We start from the raw sequence: 16,018 nt of genomic DNA on the forward strand, positions 1-16,018 counted from the left end.
TATGTAACTTTTTGTCATGCAGAAGTGATAAGAGACTGGTTGGTAAAACCCATAAGAGACCAGCATGTGAAACCAAAAGGAACAGCTACTTTCTCCTGTGACATTGTCAAGGATACACCAAACATTAAATGGTTTAAAGGAGATGAGGAAATCCCTGCTGAACCAACTGACAAGACAGAAATCTTGAAAGAAGGAAATAAAATTTTCCTGAAAATCAAGAATGCTGGCCCTGATGATGTTGGGGAATATTCAGTGGAAGTTGAAGGTCGCAGATACCCAGCTAAACTGACCCTTGGTGGTAAGGAAGCTTTTATTTGTATTATTCTTAATCAACTGATAGGCAAATTTTCAAAAATCTCTCAACAAACAACTAAAAAGATAACCTGAATTGTTCTAATGCTCTATCAAAACTTGACCTAATTGTGTTCATTTGTGCATTCTAGAACGTGATGTTGAACTTCTGAAGCCACTAGAGGATGTTACCATTTATGAGAAAGAAACTGCAAACTTTGACACAGAAATATCTGAGGATGATATACCTGGTGAATGGAAGCTGAAAGGAGAAATCTTGAGACCCTCACCTGTAAGAATCCTTGAATAATAAATAAATTTATTTATAATATTTACAATGTTTATAGTAAACATAGTTTATTTATACTTAAACACCATAAGCAGGTTCCTTTGCATCCTTACGGTAGCGTCTTTGCAGACCTATGATTGCTACTCGATCCAGAGGATAGAAACACTAAGTATGGTGGTAATTAAAAAACACTGGTTCTGTAAATAAGAACTACATACTAGAAAGGTTATACTTTGAAGGGCTTTGTTTTCTTAAAGGAATACAGCACATTATTCAGATAATAATAAAAATATTCTACATATATTGCTAGGAATGATGTTGACGTTTAAAACAAGTGTGGAATGATGAATAAATAGAATCATAGAATGGTTTGAGTTGGAAGGGACCTTAAAGATTACCTAGTTACAACCCCCTTCATGGGCAGGGACACCTTCCACTAGACCAGGTTGCTCAAGGCCCCATCCAACCTCACCTTGAACACTTCTAAGGAGGAGGCAGCCACAGCTTCCCAGGCCAGCCTGTTCTAGTACGTCACCACCCTCGCCTGAAAGAATTTTTTCCTAGTGCCTAACCTAAATCTCCCCTCTTTTAAACTATATCCCCTTGTCCTCTCACTACACACCTGTGTAAAAAGCCCTACCCCAACTTTCTTGTAGGCCCCCTTCAGATACTCGAATGTTGCTATACAGTCACCTCAGAGCCTCCTCTACTCCATGCTGAACAAGGTGATGAAAAGGTGATAAAAATGGTCAGCCCTCTGATCATTTTAGTGTCTCTCCTCTGGACACATCCCAGGAGCTCTATGCCCTTTTATTTTGGCAGCTCCAGAACTGGAAACAGTGCTCAAATGTACTTGATAGTTTTTATTTTTGAGTGGAAGTGTTGACTTCCATTGAAAAGCCATTCCAGTATTTCTAGCTGACTCTTTACTGTATATAAAATATCTATCGAATCCCTTTATTTTAAATACCTAGCAGCAAAGCATTGGCATTGTATTTACTAAAGTCTGTCTTCTCTCCAGACATGTGAAATCAAAGCTGAAGGAGGAAAACGCTTCCTAACCTTGCACAAAGTCAAGTTAGAGCAAGCTGGTGAAGTCCTTTATCAGGCAATTAATGCAGTTACTACAGCTATCCTGACAGTGAAAGGTATGATGAACCACCGAGTACGATAAACTCAGAGTTCACGTGTAGCACGTTACAAATAATGTGTTCTGGTTTGCTTCCAGAAATTGAACTGGACTTTGCTGTGCCCCTAAAAGATGTTACTGTCCCTGAGAAGCGTCAAGCAAGGTTTGAATGTGTCCTTACCAGGGAAGCCAATGTTATATGGTCTAAGGGCACTGATATATTGAAGATTGGAGAAAAATTTGACATCATTGCAGATGGAAAGAAGCATATTCTTGTAATCAATGATTCTCAGTTTGATGATGAGGGAGAGTACACTGCAGAAGTTGATGGCAAGAAGAGCACAGCAAAACTGTTTGTGGAAGGCAAGTATCTACTTATGAACAAAATGTTTAAAAATGGATAAATAATGTCTCTTTTGGAACTACATTAACCTTGTTTTGATGATATTTATGTGTTTACATCATAGGTGTGAGGCTGAAGTTCATCTCACCTCTACAGGATCAAACAGTGAAAGAAGGTGAAACAGCTCACTTTCAGCTTGAACTTTCTCATGAGGACATGCAAGTGAAATGGTACAAAAATGACAAGAGACTCCACACAAGCAGAACAGTTTTTATTACTTCAGAAGGCAAAGTTCATAAACTAGAAATGAGAGAAGTCACACTTGATGATATCTCTGAAATAAAGGCAGTAGTCAAGGACTTGAATACACAAGCTCACCTCAAAGTCTTAGGTAATTACATAATTAATTTTAAAAGTGTATATATATATAACATATATAATATATATTATATATATGTATATAAATTATACATATAGAAGCATATATTATTCTATATATAATGTATATAATAAGTTCAAACATTTTCTATAAGTAGAAAGTGACAAAATATTGATCTTTTAGTAAATTTATATTGCTAATTTACTGGTTTATATTCACTATGCCATATCTAGAGGCCGATCCGTACTTCACTGTGAAATTACAAGATTACAGTGCTGTGGAGAAAGATGACATTACTCTGGAGTGTGAACTTAGCAAAGATGTCCCAGTAAAATGGTACAAGGATGGTGAAGAACTAGTAGCTTCCAACAGAATTTCCATAAAAACGGATGGTTTGCGCCGTATCCTGAAGATTAAGAAGGCTGCACAGAGTGATAAGGGTGCTTATGAGTGTGACTGTGGAACTGACAAAACTACTTCTAATGTCAGCATTGAGGGTAAGTTATGCCTTGGCTAATAGAAAATACAGAAAACTTTATGGAACAGTGTAGACAGGCTGACACTCTCCAGAATAGCGCACTAAAAACTGTACCTTTAAAAAAAACAGTTATGATTAATAGCTGGAATATCTAGCTTTACAAGACACAATATATCTTAAGTTATATACATAGCTTTTGTAAAGACAGTGGTGATCTGCAGGACTGATTATTGTCTATTTCCATTTGCAGCCCGGAAAAAAAGTTTAATTCACTGCAACCGATATCTGGGTTAACTATGAGGAAAAAATATTCATCCTATAAATAACTATACTTTCAGGCATATTGTAGAAAGGGGTTGTAAAGATTTTTAAAAATTTATCAGATAAACACTGGAATTTGAATGCCTTAAAAAAGGCATAGGGACAGAGTTGATATCCTTGTACTTCATTTCTGTTGTATAAAATAAGTGAGTGAATAGATGTGAACTTTTGGATCTTTTTACTCTAGCTCGCTTAATTAATGTGGAGCGCCCACTGTACGGAACAGAAGTGTTTGTTGGTGAAACAGCACGCTTTGAAATTGAAATTTCTGAGCCTGATGTCCATCCTATATGGAAGCTAAAGGGAGAAACTCTAACACCTTCACCTGTAAGGCTTAGTTTTTGTTTTATAGACGATAATTCATGCTAGAAAAATCATATTTATGAATAATGTCGTCTGAGTGGTTTCTTAAAATATTAACGTTTCTTTATCTCAGGATTGTGAAATCATTCAAGATGGGAAGAAGCATACTCTTGTTCTTCATAACTGTAATCTTGACATGACTGGAGAAGTGTCTTTCCAAGCTGCTAATGCTAAAAGTGCTGCTAATCTGAAAGTAAAAGGTACAGTCTGTACTTTTCAATGTGTATCTCAAGGCATTACAACAAATCTAGCAGCAGAAAGGTCTATATGAACCTATCAAAGTACTGAAAGTTCTCTTCTTTGATTTCAGAATTACCTCTCATTTTTATCACTCCACTAAGTGATGTGAAAGTCTTTGAGAAGGACGAAGCCAAGTTTGAATGTGAGGTGTCCAGAGAACCCAAGACTTTCCGGTGGTTGAAAGGAACAGAAGAGATCACTCCCAATGAAAGATTTGAAATTGTTTCAGATGGAACAAAGCATGCTCTGATTATTAAATCTGTTGCATTTGAGGATGAAGCTAAATATATGTTTGAGGCTGAGGATAAGAGAACAAGTGCCAAACTAATTATTGAAGGTTTGTCAGTCTTTGCTTTTCTAGGAAAGATAGTCCTTGAATAGTATTTATTAATAACATTATTACTGATGAATGGTATGCTGTTATAGGTATACGGCTGAAATTCATTAGTCCTCTCAAAGATGTAACGAAAAAGGAGCGAGAAACTGCAGTGTTCACTGTGGAACTCTCCCATGAAAATATCCCTGTTGTCTGGTTCAAGAATGACCAGCGACTACATACCAGCAAAGTGGTTTCAATGGCAGATGATGGCAAACTCCATACTCTCACAATCAAAGATCTTACTATTGATGATACTTCTCAGATTAGAGTGGAAGCTATGGACAAATCCTCAGAAGCTAAACTCACTGTTCTTGGTAAGAATACCCAAAAGAATTTACATTATGTATACTATCTCAAGAATCTTAGTACTAGAAAATACTGATCAGAAAGTCTTGGGGTTGACTTTGGTGGGTATTTTTGGTTGGTTGGTTGTGGTATTTTGATTAAGCCTATATCTACATTGTGATTTTTGAAAATTTTACAATTTCTTTTTTGTCTTGGGGTCACTATTCGACCATTCACAAAGGGCAATTAAAATAACTTTAAAATTTTAGGTAACTTGCAAAATTAACTATTAGATACCTAAATGGTGCTTTTAAACTCCTAGAGCACCAAAGCAATGTTGTTAGTAGTATTAGTAATATGCTGAATTGTTTCTTACATATTTGTTCTTTTCTCTTTTTGCAACTTAAGATTGTAATATTTATAAGGACTGTATATAATCTTGGTGCAGGGCATAAATGAGAAACAACTGTCCTTTTTGAAAGACTAAAACTTCAGGCTGCAACATATCTTAATTTGTTCTTGCAGAGGGAGACCCTTACTTCACTGGGAAGCTACAGGATTACACAGCGGTAGAGAAAGATGAAGTAATCTTACAATGTGAAATCAGCAAAGCAGATGCCCCGGTGAAATGGATGAAGGATGGCCAACCAATTACTACATCAAAGAATGTTGTTATTAAGGCTGATGGCAAAAAGAGAATCCTTATCCTCAAGAAAGCTTTGAAGAAAGACATTGGACAGTATACTTGTGACTGTGGTACCGATCAAACCTCTGCTAACCTCATTATTGAAGGTATGGGTATTTTCCTGATTGCTCTGTAGTAGAAAACTTTTGGAGTCCATTAGAGACTGAGGAAATGGATCACTTTTTTTTTTTTTTTTTTTTTTTTTTTTTCCAGACCGAGATATTGAGGTCGTACGTCCACTATACAGTGTGGAGGTGATTGAGACAGAGACTGCCCGGTTTGATATTGAAATCTCTGAGGAAGATGTCCATGGCAACTGGAAACTCAAAGGAGAACCCCTGACTGAATCAGCTGTAAGCAAATGTTTCAGAATGTTTCTTACATGTACCTCGACAGTTTGTGGGAAGGAGGGGTGTGAGGGAGAAGAAGGTGGCTGCAGAAACTAAGTCAGTCTCTTTCTGTTTTCAGTAAGGGTCACTATAATAAAAATATTGCTTTTTTCATTAATAACTTCTTAAATGTAGTTTAAACTTAATCTAAAATATTATATAAAATACCTAAACAATAAAAAGTTTTACAAAAATAAGTACTATATTGCTAGTCCATAACAACCATGTATCTCAAATACAAGAACCTCATGGAATTCACTGTAAACATAATGGCATTTAAATATACAGTCTTTTGGTTGTCTACATTTGCCTTTCATTTTTGAGTTATGTTTGGTTTAAAAAGAGTCATATTTTCAAAATCTTCCATTACTATAATGACTAAAGTTGGTTTAAAATTATAAAAGGTTTAATTAAATATTCCTAATTCCTTGATTGAAGAATCAGAAAATTAAGAAACAATACAAACATGACTGGCAATAATTTGGTAACTATTAGCAGTACCAATATGAATAATACACAAAGATCAGAAGTTCCATGAAAATCGATGACTGGAAAAGATAAAAGATCCCTTCTCAAGGAAAGGTCACAGAACAAGTTATTAATTGTTTTTAAGCTTCTAACTGGCCTATGTATGGATGTATTGCCTGTTCAACTGGCACATACCATTCACCAACATTAATGTGTTGCTTCTTGCCCTTTCGTTCTAAGAGGAATCAGACTGTATTAGGGGACTTTGAAAGGAAAAGCCCATGAATGAAAGTTTGTAAGACATATTACAGCTTACAGTGGACCTAGGTGCTGTAAATGGAGGAGGAGAAAACAGATAACATGGTATGAGGATAAATAGGGGCTCTTGTAGTGAGCAGCACAGAAGAGATAGTGAAAAAAATTATTCACTTCTCTTTTTACAGGAATGTGAAATCAAGAAGGAAGGCAAAAAGCACCTCCTTACCCTGTACAATGTACGCTTAGATCAAGCTGGTGGAGTAGATTTCCAAGCAGCAAATGCCAAGTCAAGCGCTCACCTTCGAGTGAAAGGTGAGTGTCCTTTAAACTGCAATTAATTACATAAGCAGAAACAAGGTACTCATTGCCTCTTTGGAATGGCGAACAAATCTCTTTGAACCCACAGCAGTTCTTTCCAGAGCAGCAAATTAAGGATTAATTAGTCAAGCCTTTTTTTATTTGGTTGGTTTTTGGGTTTTTTGTTTGTTTGTTTGTTTTTGCAAAGAGAATGTCCTAAATGTTTTGTAGCTTTGCTGTATATCATTTATTCATAAAGAAGAATTTAAAAAAAGGAGACTGCTTCATGATCTGGCATCATATGTTGTTATGAAATCAAAGTATTACAAGCTTTGCTGTAATAAAATATCACATTAACCTGAGAGGACAGGATCATAGTGATATCTGGGGATAGGGTGAAGAGCTTGATGGACAGGGACAGACCACACAGTTGAAGACCACTTGTTTCCTACTCCAATCCCAGCCCTCGCTATTTTAGAAAGCACATGCCTTATCTACCAAGAGGCATGCAAGGCTTGGCAGGGAGACAGATGCATGGCAACTTTCCTGCTGACCTTGTTCAATTTAAAGAAACATGCTCTGTAAATAGGAAATTTTAGGTGACCAGCCCTCCCCCTAAAAACCCAGGGTGGCCTCTTCTATTTAGGGAATTTAAAGAGCAGCATTGCGATGTCTGTTTCTCTTGAGGGAAGCCACCATGGAGATTAGTACATAAGGGCTGTAGCTCTTTCTTGGGTAGAAGTGACTAATCTGGAAATGATGTCTTCTTACCAAGCTCGAGTAATTGGCTTGCTGAGACCCCTCAAGGATGTAACAGTGACAGCTGGGGAATCAGCAACCTTCGATTGTGAACTCTCTTATGAGGGAATACCAGTAGAATGGTTCCTGCAAGGAAAGAAACTGGAGCCCGGTGACAAGGTAAAGAAACTAAACTGTTTTTTTCCTCATGTTTCCTCTACCTCCTCTCTTTCAATTCTCTTCCATTTCCTTATTTCTCATTTAATGTCTGCCAGTAGAAGTTCTAAAGCATAGCAATTCTGCAGTGTTGCTTTGCTGAATGGCAAATCCTCACTAAATTAGATACAGCATTTTCCCCCCAGAAATTCCAGTATTCTATAATGCTACAAGTATTTACTGTGCAAAGGGAAACTAATGTTCAAAAATACCAATCACTGAAAGAGGGTTTTTTCTGTCTCAGTCTGTTAGAGGCTCAAACACAGGGGCAGGAATGATTTTTGCTCAGGTTAATTGTGGTTACAGTAAGTGGGTTTTGAAAGGTGCTATCAGGAAATGTTTTTTTTTTCTCCTGACTGATGAGTTGCAGTCCTGTTCTGCATATAAGGGGATTAAGAGGATTCAGATTCCATTTCAGGAATTTGTTCTGCCTCTCAAGATAACTTTCTGAGCAGATTTGCTTGTCAAGCACTTCTCACTAGCTATTTTTAACCCTTCATCAAGTGGCTGGTCTTAACTCTGAGATCTGAGCAGCCTGGAATGCAGTGAGCTTACTATTTAAAGTTAGTTAGGGGAAATACATAAAGAAATAAATTAAGAAATATAAAATAAAAGTGCTGGTTTTAAGACTTCTTTTTCATGTACTGGGCCTAAGGGAAATAATGCAATTGAAAAAATAAATTGGAAAGCTCAGACAAAGCAAACTTTCATGGCATTACATGAACTAGTGAAGTTTCAGAACCTGTAATAATGCTGCCAATAGTACTTTGGCACAGACTTTTTTCTCTTAAATACAAATTTTAATGTACTATTTTTACTAGATCTTTCTGAGCTTCACTGAATTTGCCTAAATAAAAAATACTTCATTAAAAAATAGTTTATCGAAATCAGAGAAGAAAAAATTGCATTGGCAATAGGTGACTTTTAAGGACAGATTAAAAAACTGTTAGCTCAGCAGACAAGACACATAATAAACCAATGTAATCACCTCTGAATCTAGAAAAAAAAATGTGGAAAGCTATTGATCAGTGCAGTGTCTTTGTAGTTATTACTGCCTGGCCAGAAAAATATTATATACTCAATATTTGGTGTGATGGAATATTATTTCATTTCTATCTGTCTGATCTATCATTTCATTTACATGAACAAAAAAATGTAGATTTTCATTCAGTTTACAGTCAAAACTATCAGCTGAAATTTTATCAAGAAGAAATTCAGAGTAAGCCATGTATTTGGTTGAAGTATAACTTTCTGCCAATTTAAAATAGCCTCTTGAAAAACTTCTACTGCTGTCTTCAGGAATTAATCTAATTGCACAAGTGTTTCATTTCAGCCATTTTTAATTTAAAGCATTATTTTACCTCTGCTGCTGGCACCCAGCTGTACACATATTACCTTTATTGAAGTGATTTCTTAGTTTATCTTCACTTCTTATCTTAGTCAAATACATATTTGGTTTTCTCTCAAACCCTCTCAGATAAGCACTCACTAGAGCTAGTTTTAATAGACACTGTGGCTGTTTTGGAGGAAAGACAGCTTCTTAGTTTCTCTTTTACATCTGAAACAAAAAGGACTTCTTTTTGTTCTTCTTCCTAATCAGAAGCTCACTTCCTCCTTTTATTTCCAGAAAAATGTGGTAAAGTAGTAGATGCTGGTTTCGAAAAATAATGTTACCCTTAAATACCTATGTTAATGTTTATGTCATGAATGAGTAGCAGCCCTCCTAATGGCTACAATGCAGATTGTCTACTTCCATCGCCCAGGTCCATCCCCCCTGGAGAAAAGAAATTTTTCGTAAAGTAATTTTAGCAATAGAAATAAACATTACAGGCAGCATTCTTTACCAAGAAAGTGTGTGAGAGGTGACACCAAACCTCTTTATATCATTCTAAGAACTTTTACTTCAGGTGTAGCCAGGACTAATACCAACTTCTTCACAGAAATGTAATTATTTTGGTAATAGTACCATCTAAATATAAACATTCCGTCAACTACACCTAATTTTGAACTTTTATAGTAGACTTAGGTTTTCTAAATCTGGGACACAAATACCTTAAAAAAGGGAAATTTATAATTCCAGTTTCTTGTAACTGAAGAGACAAAATCAAAATTATTCTCAAAATCCTCAAAAGATTTTTTACTTATGCTGTATCTAGTATATACAAAAGGAAATCATCAAAAATTCATATTGAAGTAAAAACTTGGATTCCACAGGTTATGATAAATAAGAATTCTATTTCATTTTAAAAATTGTAAGTATTTGTTGTAGATACTTACAAATGGGTTTTTTTATGTATTTTATAAGGTCATGACACGTGCTGAAGGGAGAGTTCACACACTTATACTTAGAGATGTCAAGTTAACAGATGCAGGAGAAGTATCACTGACAGCAAAAGATTTTAGAACTCAAGCAAATCTTTTTGTGAAAGGTAAGTCAGTCATTTTAATTATGTCATAGTGTTCATGGTCAATTGGTGAGTCACCTTGAAATAGGCTGTTAATTAACACTATAGAACAAGTAATACTTACTTGCATACATAAAAAATTGGAGTGATAGATAACTTTCTTGATTAAAAAAGCCACTTAAAGTATTTATGCTTCACAGAAGTGATAAGGAGAGAGTGAAATACTGGAGATGTATCAGGCACAGGAGGTGAATCAGAAGTCACTAGGATTTCCAGGGATTCATTGCATACTTGAGTATTCAATTGGCCTCAAGATGACCCATAAATACTAGTCTTTATAGCTCCCAATGGCATTTTTCTGTGTGTGTTCTTTGGAGTATCCAGAAAACTATGAGAGCGCAACTGCACTGTCAGTTAAATGACATAACATTAACTGCATACTCACTTGCACTTGTTTGCAAGCTGTGTGTGGCTAAGTAAAAATGCACAGACTTGTAATTCAATTTAGTAATTGAATTTAGAAAACATTTTTTAGGTTCAGAGTATAACTTCAGTCACTGAGATCACACAGGTATAGTTCAGATAAGGAAACTAAGTTGCAAGGCTTTGTGATGATTTGTGAGTAAAAACCCCATGGACAAATATAACATTCAGTCTAATTTCACAGTAGTCTGAAAATAAGGAAATCAGCTGAATTAACTGAACATGATTAGACATTAAATATATATAAAAAAAATTTAAAACCTCAGCAGGTATTTTTTGATTACTCAGTCAAGGAAAATTAGTGAACAGTATATGTATCGGGCATTTTTGTACTACTAGAGGACTGGCTATAATTTAGATCTTTTGTATCAAAATCTATATATCATGGTCTCAAGTTGTGCCAGGGGAGGTTTAGTTTGGACATTAGAAAGAATTTCTTTACTGAGAGGGTGATCAAGCATTGGAATGGGCTGCCCCAGGAAGTGGTGGATTCTCCGTCCCTGGAGATATTTTAAAAGAGACTGGATGTGGCACTCAGTGCCATGGTCTGGTAACTGCAGCAGTAGTGGATCAAGGATTGGACTTGATGATCTCTGAGGTCCCTTCCAACCCAGCCAATTCTATGATTCTATGATTCTATTTGTTTTAGAACCCCCAGTTGAATTTACTAAACCACTTGAGGACCAGACTGTTGAAGAGGAAGCCACTGCAATACTGGAATGTGAAGTTTCCAGGGAAAAAGCAGAAGTTAAATGGTTCAAAAATGGAGAAGAAATTCACAAATCAAAGAAGTATGATATAATTTCTGATGGCAGGGTCAGAAAACTCATTATCCATGGCTGCACACTGGATGATGCAAAAACATATACCTGTGATGCTAAGGATTTTAAGACATCTTGTTTTCTCAATGTAGAACGTGAGTAATTTAAAATTTTCTACAAATTGTCTAAATGCTATTTGTGTTATAGTGCCTCTGACTGGCAAGAATATTAGTGTCAGCAATTTATTCTTCTGTACTGGGGACTTCCCTCCACTAAAATTTTTATTTTCTTTTCTAGCTATTCGTATTGAGTTCCTGAAACCCCTAACAGACCTTGAAGTTAAAGAAAAAGAATCTGCTCGATTTGAATGTGAAATTTCTCGTCCAGGTGTCAAGGTCAATAATAACACTTTTAAAATCTGAATATCTCCTTCAACTAGAGAATTTTTTTTTATTGGCAACTTATTGTGTTTTTGCAAAAGAACACATACCTGAAATCTGTGGTGTATACATGTAGTATTAATAACCATGTTAATTTCTTCTAAAACAGGTGAAGTGGTTTAAGGATGGCATTGAAATCAGAAAAGGCAAAAAGTATGACATAATTTCCAAAGGTGCAGAACATATTCTTATTATCAGTAAATGTGTCTTCGATGATGAAGCTGAATATGCTTGTGAAGCAAAAACAACTCGAACATCAGGCCTACTTACTGTGATAGGTAAACCCAGTGTTTTAGAATCTAACCAATGAAAAATTAAAAATGGTGTCCTGATGAAAAACTTCAATCATCTTTTTAAATTCACGTTGCAGAGGAAGAGGCTGTTTTCACAAAAAATCTTCCTGATCTTGAAGTGAATGAAAATGACACTATAAGATTGATCTGTGAAGTTTCAAAGCCTAACGCCGAAGTTACTTGGTTTAAAGGAGATGAGGAGGTGCCTGATGGTGGTAGATTTGAGCACATTTCTGATGGCCGAAAGAGAATTCTTATCATTCGTAATGCTCATCCTGACGATGCTGACAAATATACTTGTAAACTCCCAAGCACTAGTACAACAGGGAAACTTACTGTACATGGTAAGAGAGTTATTTTATATATACTCATTATATAACTCGTTTTCTAGAAAAATAAAACTAAAAAACTTTAAATGCGGCAAGAATACAGAGCTAGGTTTAGTCTCTTCATAAGTAAAAAATTAAAATGAAATATCTACAAAACTGTTTCTTTCAGAACTTGCAGCAGAATTTCTCTCCAGACCACAAAATCTTGAGGTGCTTGAAGGAGACAAAGCTGAATTTGTCTGCTCGGTATCCAAAGAGGCAATTACAGTACAGTGGCTGAGAGGTGACACAGTCCTGGAGCCTGGTGATAAGTACGACATCATTTCAGATGGCAAAAAAAGAACACTTGTGGTTAAAGACTCCATTCTAGGAGATGCAGGAAAGTACACTGTCATGGTTGGTGAAGCTAAAGCTACAGCACAATTAACAGTTATTGGTAAGCTTTATTTGTCAATGTGCAGGTGATATTTTTGTTGCATGCCTTATACTGCGTGATGTCCTATTTTTTCTATACTCTCAATTTCAGAAAAACTCAGGATTATAACTCCCCTTAAGGACCAACAAGTTAGTGAGGGTCAAGAAATTATCTTCAACTGTGAAGTAAATAAAGAAGGTGCCAAAGAGAAATGGTACAAAAATGAGGAGGCAATATTTGATAGTGCAAAGTATATAATTGTCCAGAAGGATTTAGTTTACACTCTCAGAATCAGAGATGCACAGCTGAAAGATCAAGATAACTATACCATCTCACTGTCAAACCAGAGAGGTGAACACGTCAAAAGCTCTGCTGCCTTAACAGTATTAGGTAAATAATTTTCACTGTATTAAAATCATTCCATCAACCTACATCCAATTTTCACAATATGATCATGAGGATGTAAATTAATCACTTAGGGGTTTTTTTGTCTTAACAGAAGAGGATCTCAAAATTGTTGAGCCCCTTGAAGATATTGAGACCATGGAGAAGAAAACCGTCACATTCTGGTGCAAAGTCAATCGCCTTAATGCAACCCTCAAATGGACAAAGAATGGTGAAGAGATCACATTCGACAAGCGCATTTTGTACAAAGTTGATAAATACAAACACTCACTCATCATCAAAGACTGTGGATTTATAGATGAAGGTGAATACACTGTTACTGCTGGACAAGACAAATCTGTTGCAGAACTTCTCATCACAGAAGCACCAGCAGACTTCACTGAACACCTCCAGGATCAGACTGTCACCGAATTTGATGATGCTGTCTTCACATGTCAGCTTTCCAAAGAGAAAGCCAGTGTAAAATGGTACAGAAATGGAAGAGAACTCAGAGAAGGCAAAAAGTATGTATATTGTAATAAGCTTGTTAATGAGTATTATTAAGTATAAGTATTATGCCTATTATTCTGCTAAGCATGCTTGTTTTACTTTGTTGCTTTGTCTGGAAACTAAGATATGGCTGCCTTTTCTCCCCCATAAAGATACCAGTTTGAAAAAGATGGAAATCTGCACAGACTAATTATAAAAGACTGTAGACTAGATGATGAGTGTGAATATTCCTGTGGAGTGGATGACAGGAAATCAAGGGCAAGGCTATTTGTTGAAGGTATGGATAAAAATAAATAGAATTTATTTATTCATTGTTTAGTAATACAGAAATAATAAATACACCAAATGAATTGACATAAATAGAATTTATTTATTCATTGTTTAGTAATACAGAAATAATAAATACACCAAATGAATTGACATTTGTTTCAGAAATCCCTGTTGAGATCATCCGACCACCACAAGATATTTATGAACCTCCTGGTGCAGATGTCATCTTCATGGCAGAGTTGAACAAAGATGGTGTGGAGGTCAAGTGGTTGAGAAATAATATGATTATTGTCCAAGGTGACAAACATCAAATGATGAGTGAAGGAAAGGTCCACAGGCTGCAGGTGTGCGACATAAAGCCCCGTGACCAAGGGGAATACAGATTTATTGCCAAAGATAAAGAAGCCAGAGCTAAACTTGAATTAGCTGGTAAGTTCCTTGCTCTGTGTTTCTTCTATAAAATCTTAGATTGCTCAAATAACTATTCAACTACAGTTATTTTTACTCTTTCAAAGAACTGAATTAAAATGAATACACAATCAAGCTGAGACAAGTGCAAGTCTGTATGAATTACAGTGCAGGAAGCAGACATTTTTTATTATATGACACTGTAGAGGAAAATACAGGTCACTTTTCAGTGTCTGAGCTTAATGGAGACGTTTTCTTTAGGCCACTGTATATCACCTGAAAATTATTTATATAATATAGCACGTAATTCCTAATTTGTCTATTTCACAGAATCAGACTAATAAAATACATTATATAAATGCTCAAAGAGCCACTCTCTTTCCCCTGATTTTATAGGCGGACACAATACATACCAACCAGCCTGAGTTTCTTTCTATGGAGCAATCCAGTGGGTATATTAGAATTCACACACCAGCTCCTTTTACTTTTCTAAGTTAGCCTCTTTCCTGACTATACAAATATTTCAGATTTTTTTTTATTATTATTATTTAAGTACTTATTTGTCACATTGATCTTCCTTAGCTGCACCTAGAATCAAGACTGGTGATCAAAACCTTGTGGTTGACGTTGGGAAGCCTTTAACTATGACTGTTCCATATGATGCCTACCCAAGAGCAGAAGCTGAATGGTTGAAAGAAGAGGAAAGTCTGCCCACAGCAACTGTTGATACAACAACTGATTGCAGTACCTTCAAAATTTATGAAGCAAAGAAGTCGGATAAGGGAAGGTACAAAGTTATACTTCGAAACAAACATGGCCAGGCAGAGGCATTCATCAATGTAAAGGTCATTGGTAAGTACTTCCATTATTACAACCTTGCTTACATTTATTTATGCCAGAGTTAATACAGTGCCCTAAAATACTGTCGTTTCTTTTTCAGATGTTCCAGGTCCAGTTAGAAACTTGGAAGTCACTGAAACTTATGATGGTGAAGTTGGCCTGGCCTGGCAAGAACCAGAAAGTGATGGTGGAAGTAAAATAATAGGCTACGTTATTGAAAGACGTGATATCAAGCGTAAGAGCTGGATTACAGTCACTGATCGTGCTGAAAATTGTGAATTCATTGTTACTGGACTTCAAAAAGGAGGGGTTGAGTACCTCTTCCGTGTCAGTGCACGGAACAGAGTGGGCACCGGTGAACCAGTGGAAACAGAGAGACCCGTAGAAGCCAAGAGCAAATTTGGTGAGCAGCACTTATGAAAAACTCAGTGTTTGATGACACTGTAAAAAAAGCTTTACAAACTCTTAGAAAAGGTAAAAAGCATATACCTTGTTTTTATTTTTCTCCTTTAATTAAAATGCAGATGTTCCTGGTCCTCCTCAAAATGTAGAAGTTACTGATGTGAACAGGTTTGGAGCTACACTTACATGGGAACCACCGGAGTATGACGGAGGATCTCCAATTACTGGCTATGTTATTGAACTGCGGAACAGATCTTCCATCAAATGGGAGCCAGCTATGATCACTGGAGCTGATGAACTGTCAGCTGTCCTGACTGATGTTGTGGAAAATGAAGAATATTTCTTCAGAGTAAGAGCTCAAAACATGGTTGGAGTTGGCAAACCAAGTCCTGCTACACGTGCAGTAAAAATTATGGACCCAATTGGTAAGTGTGCAGTCACTGATTGTGATTGCATTATGAGACAGGGATATTTTGGTTGCTTATATACTGTGTGCTGGAAAGTTCAGTTAAGAAATGTGTGCTGCAGAT

The 16,018-nt window shown here is 36.1% G+C and overlaps 1 protein-coding gene across 3 annotated transcripts in view; it reads left to right on the forward strand.

The window, feature by feature from the left end:
• The window catches only part of TTN (titin), a 237,288-nt gene that overhangs the window by 137,700 nt on the left and 83,570 nt on the right, over positions 1-16,018 (forward strand). For all 3 annotated transcript variants that reach the window (XM_071747224.1, XM_071747225.1, XM_071747226.1), the window contains 27 exons: positions 23-298; positions 444-583; positions 1,602-1,728; positions 1,809-2,072; positions 2,177-2,443; positions 2,665-2,928; positions 3,418-3,557; positions 3,667-3,793; positions 3,904-4,170; positions 4,260-4,526; positions 5,023-5,289; positions 5,396-5,535; positions 6,483-6,609; positions 7,370-7,512; positions 9,854-9,977; positions 11,086-11,352; positions 11,495-11,592; positions 11,747-11,915; positions 12,008-12,274; positions 12,429-12,695; positions 12,786-13,064; positions 13,174-13,582; positions 13,721-13,845; positions 14,001-14,267; positions 14,829-15,098; positions 15,187-15,489; positions 15,611-15,913. In XM_071747224.1, the coding sequence (XP_071603325.1) occupies positions 23-298; positions 444-583; positions 1,602-1,728; positions 1,809-2,072; positions 2,177-2,443; positions 2,665-2,928; positions 3,418-3,557; positions 3,667-3,793; positions 3,904-4,170; positions 4,260-4,526; positions 5,023-5,289; positions 5,396-5,535; positions 6,483-6,609; positions 7,370-7,512; positions 9,854-9,977; positions 11,086-11,352; positions 11,495-11,592; positions 11,747-11,915; positions 12,008-12,274; positions 12,429-12,695; positions 12,786-13,064; positions 13,174-13,582; positions 13,721-13,845; positions 14,001-14,267; positions 14,829-15,098; positions 15,187-15,489; positions 15,611-15,913 (5,964 nt within the window). The remainder of the gene's footprint in view (positions 1-22; positions 299-443; positions 584-1,601; positions 1,729-1,808; positions 2,073-2,176; positions 2,444-2,664; positions 2,929-3,417; positions 3,558-3,666; positions 3,794-3,903; positions 4,171-4,259; positions 4,527-5,022; positions 5,290-5,395; positions 5,536-6,482; positions 6,610-7,369; positions 7,513-9,853; positions 9,978-11,085; positions 11,353-11,494; positions 11,593-11,746; positions 11,916-12,007; positions 12,275-12,428; positions 12,696-12,785; positions 13,065-13,173; positions 13,583-13,720; positions 13,846-14,000; positions 14,268-14,828; positions 15,099-15,186; positions 15,490-15,610; positions 15,914-16,018) is intronic.

The sequence above is a fragment of the Heliangelus exortis genome, chromosome 6 (genome assembly GCF_036169615.1).
Source record: "Heliangelus exortis chromosome 6, bHelExo1.hap1, whole genome shotgun sequence".
NCBI classification, from domain to species: domain Eukaryota; kingdom Metazoa; phylum Chordata; class Aves; order Apodiformes; family Trochilidae; genus Heliangelus; species Heliangelus exortis.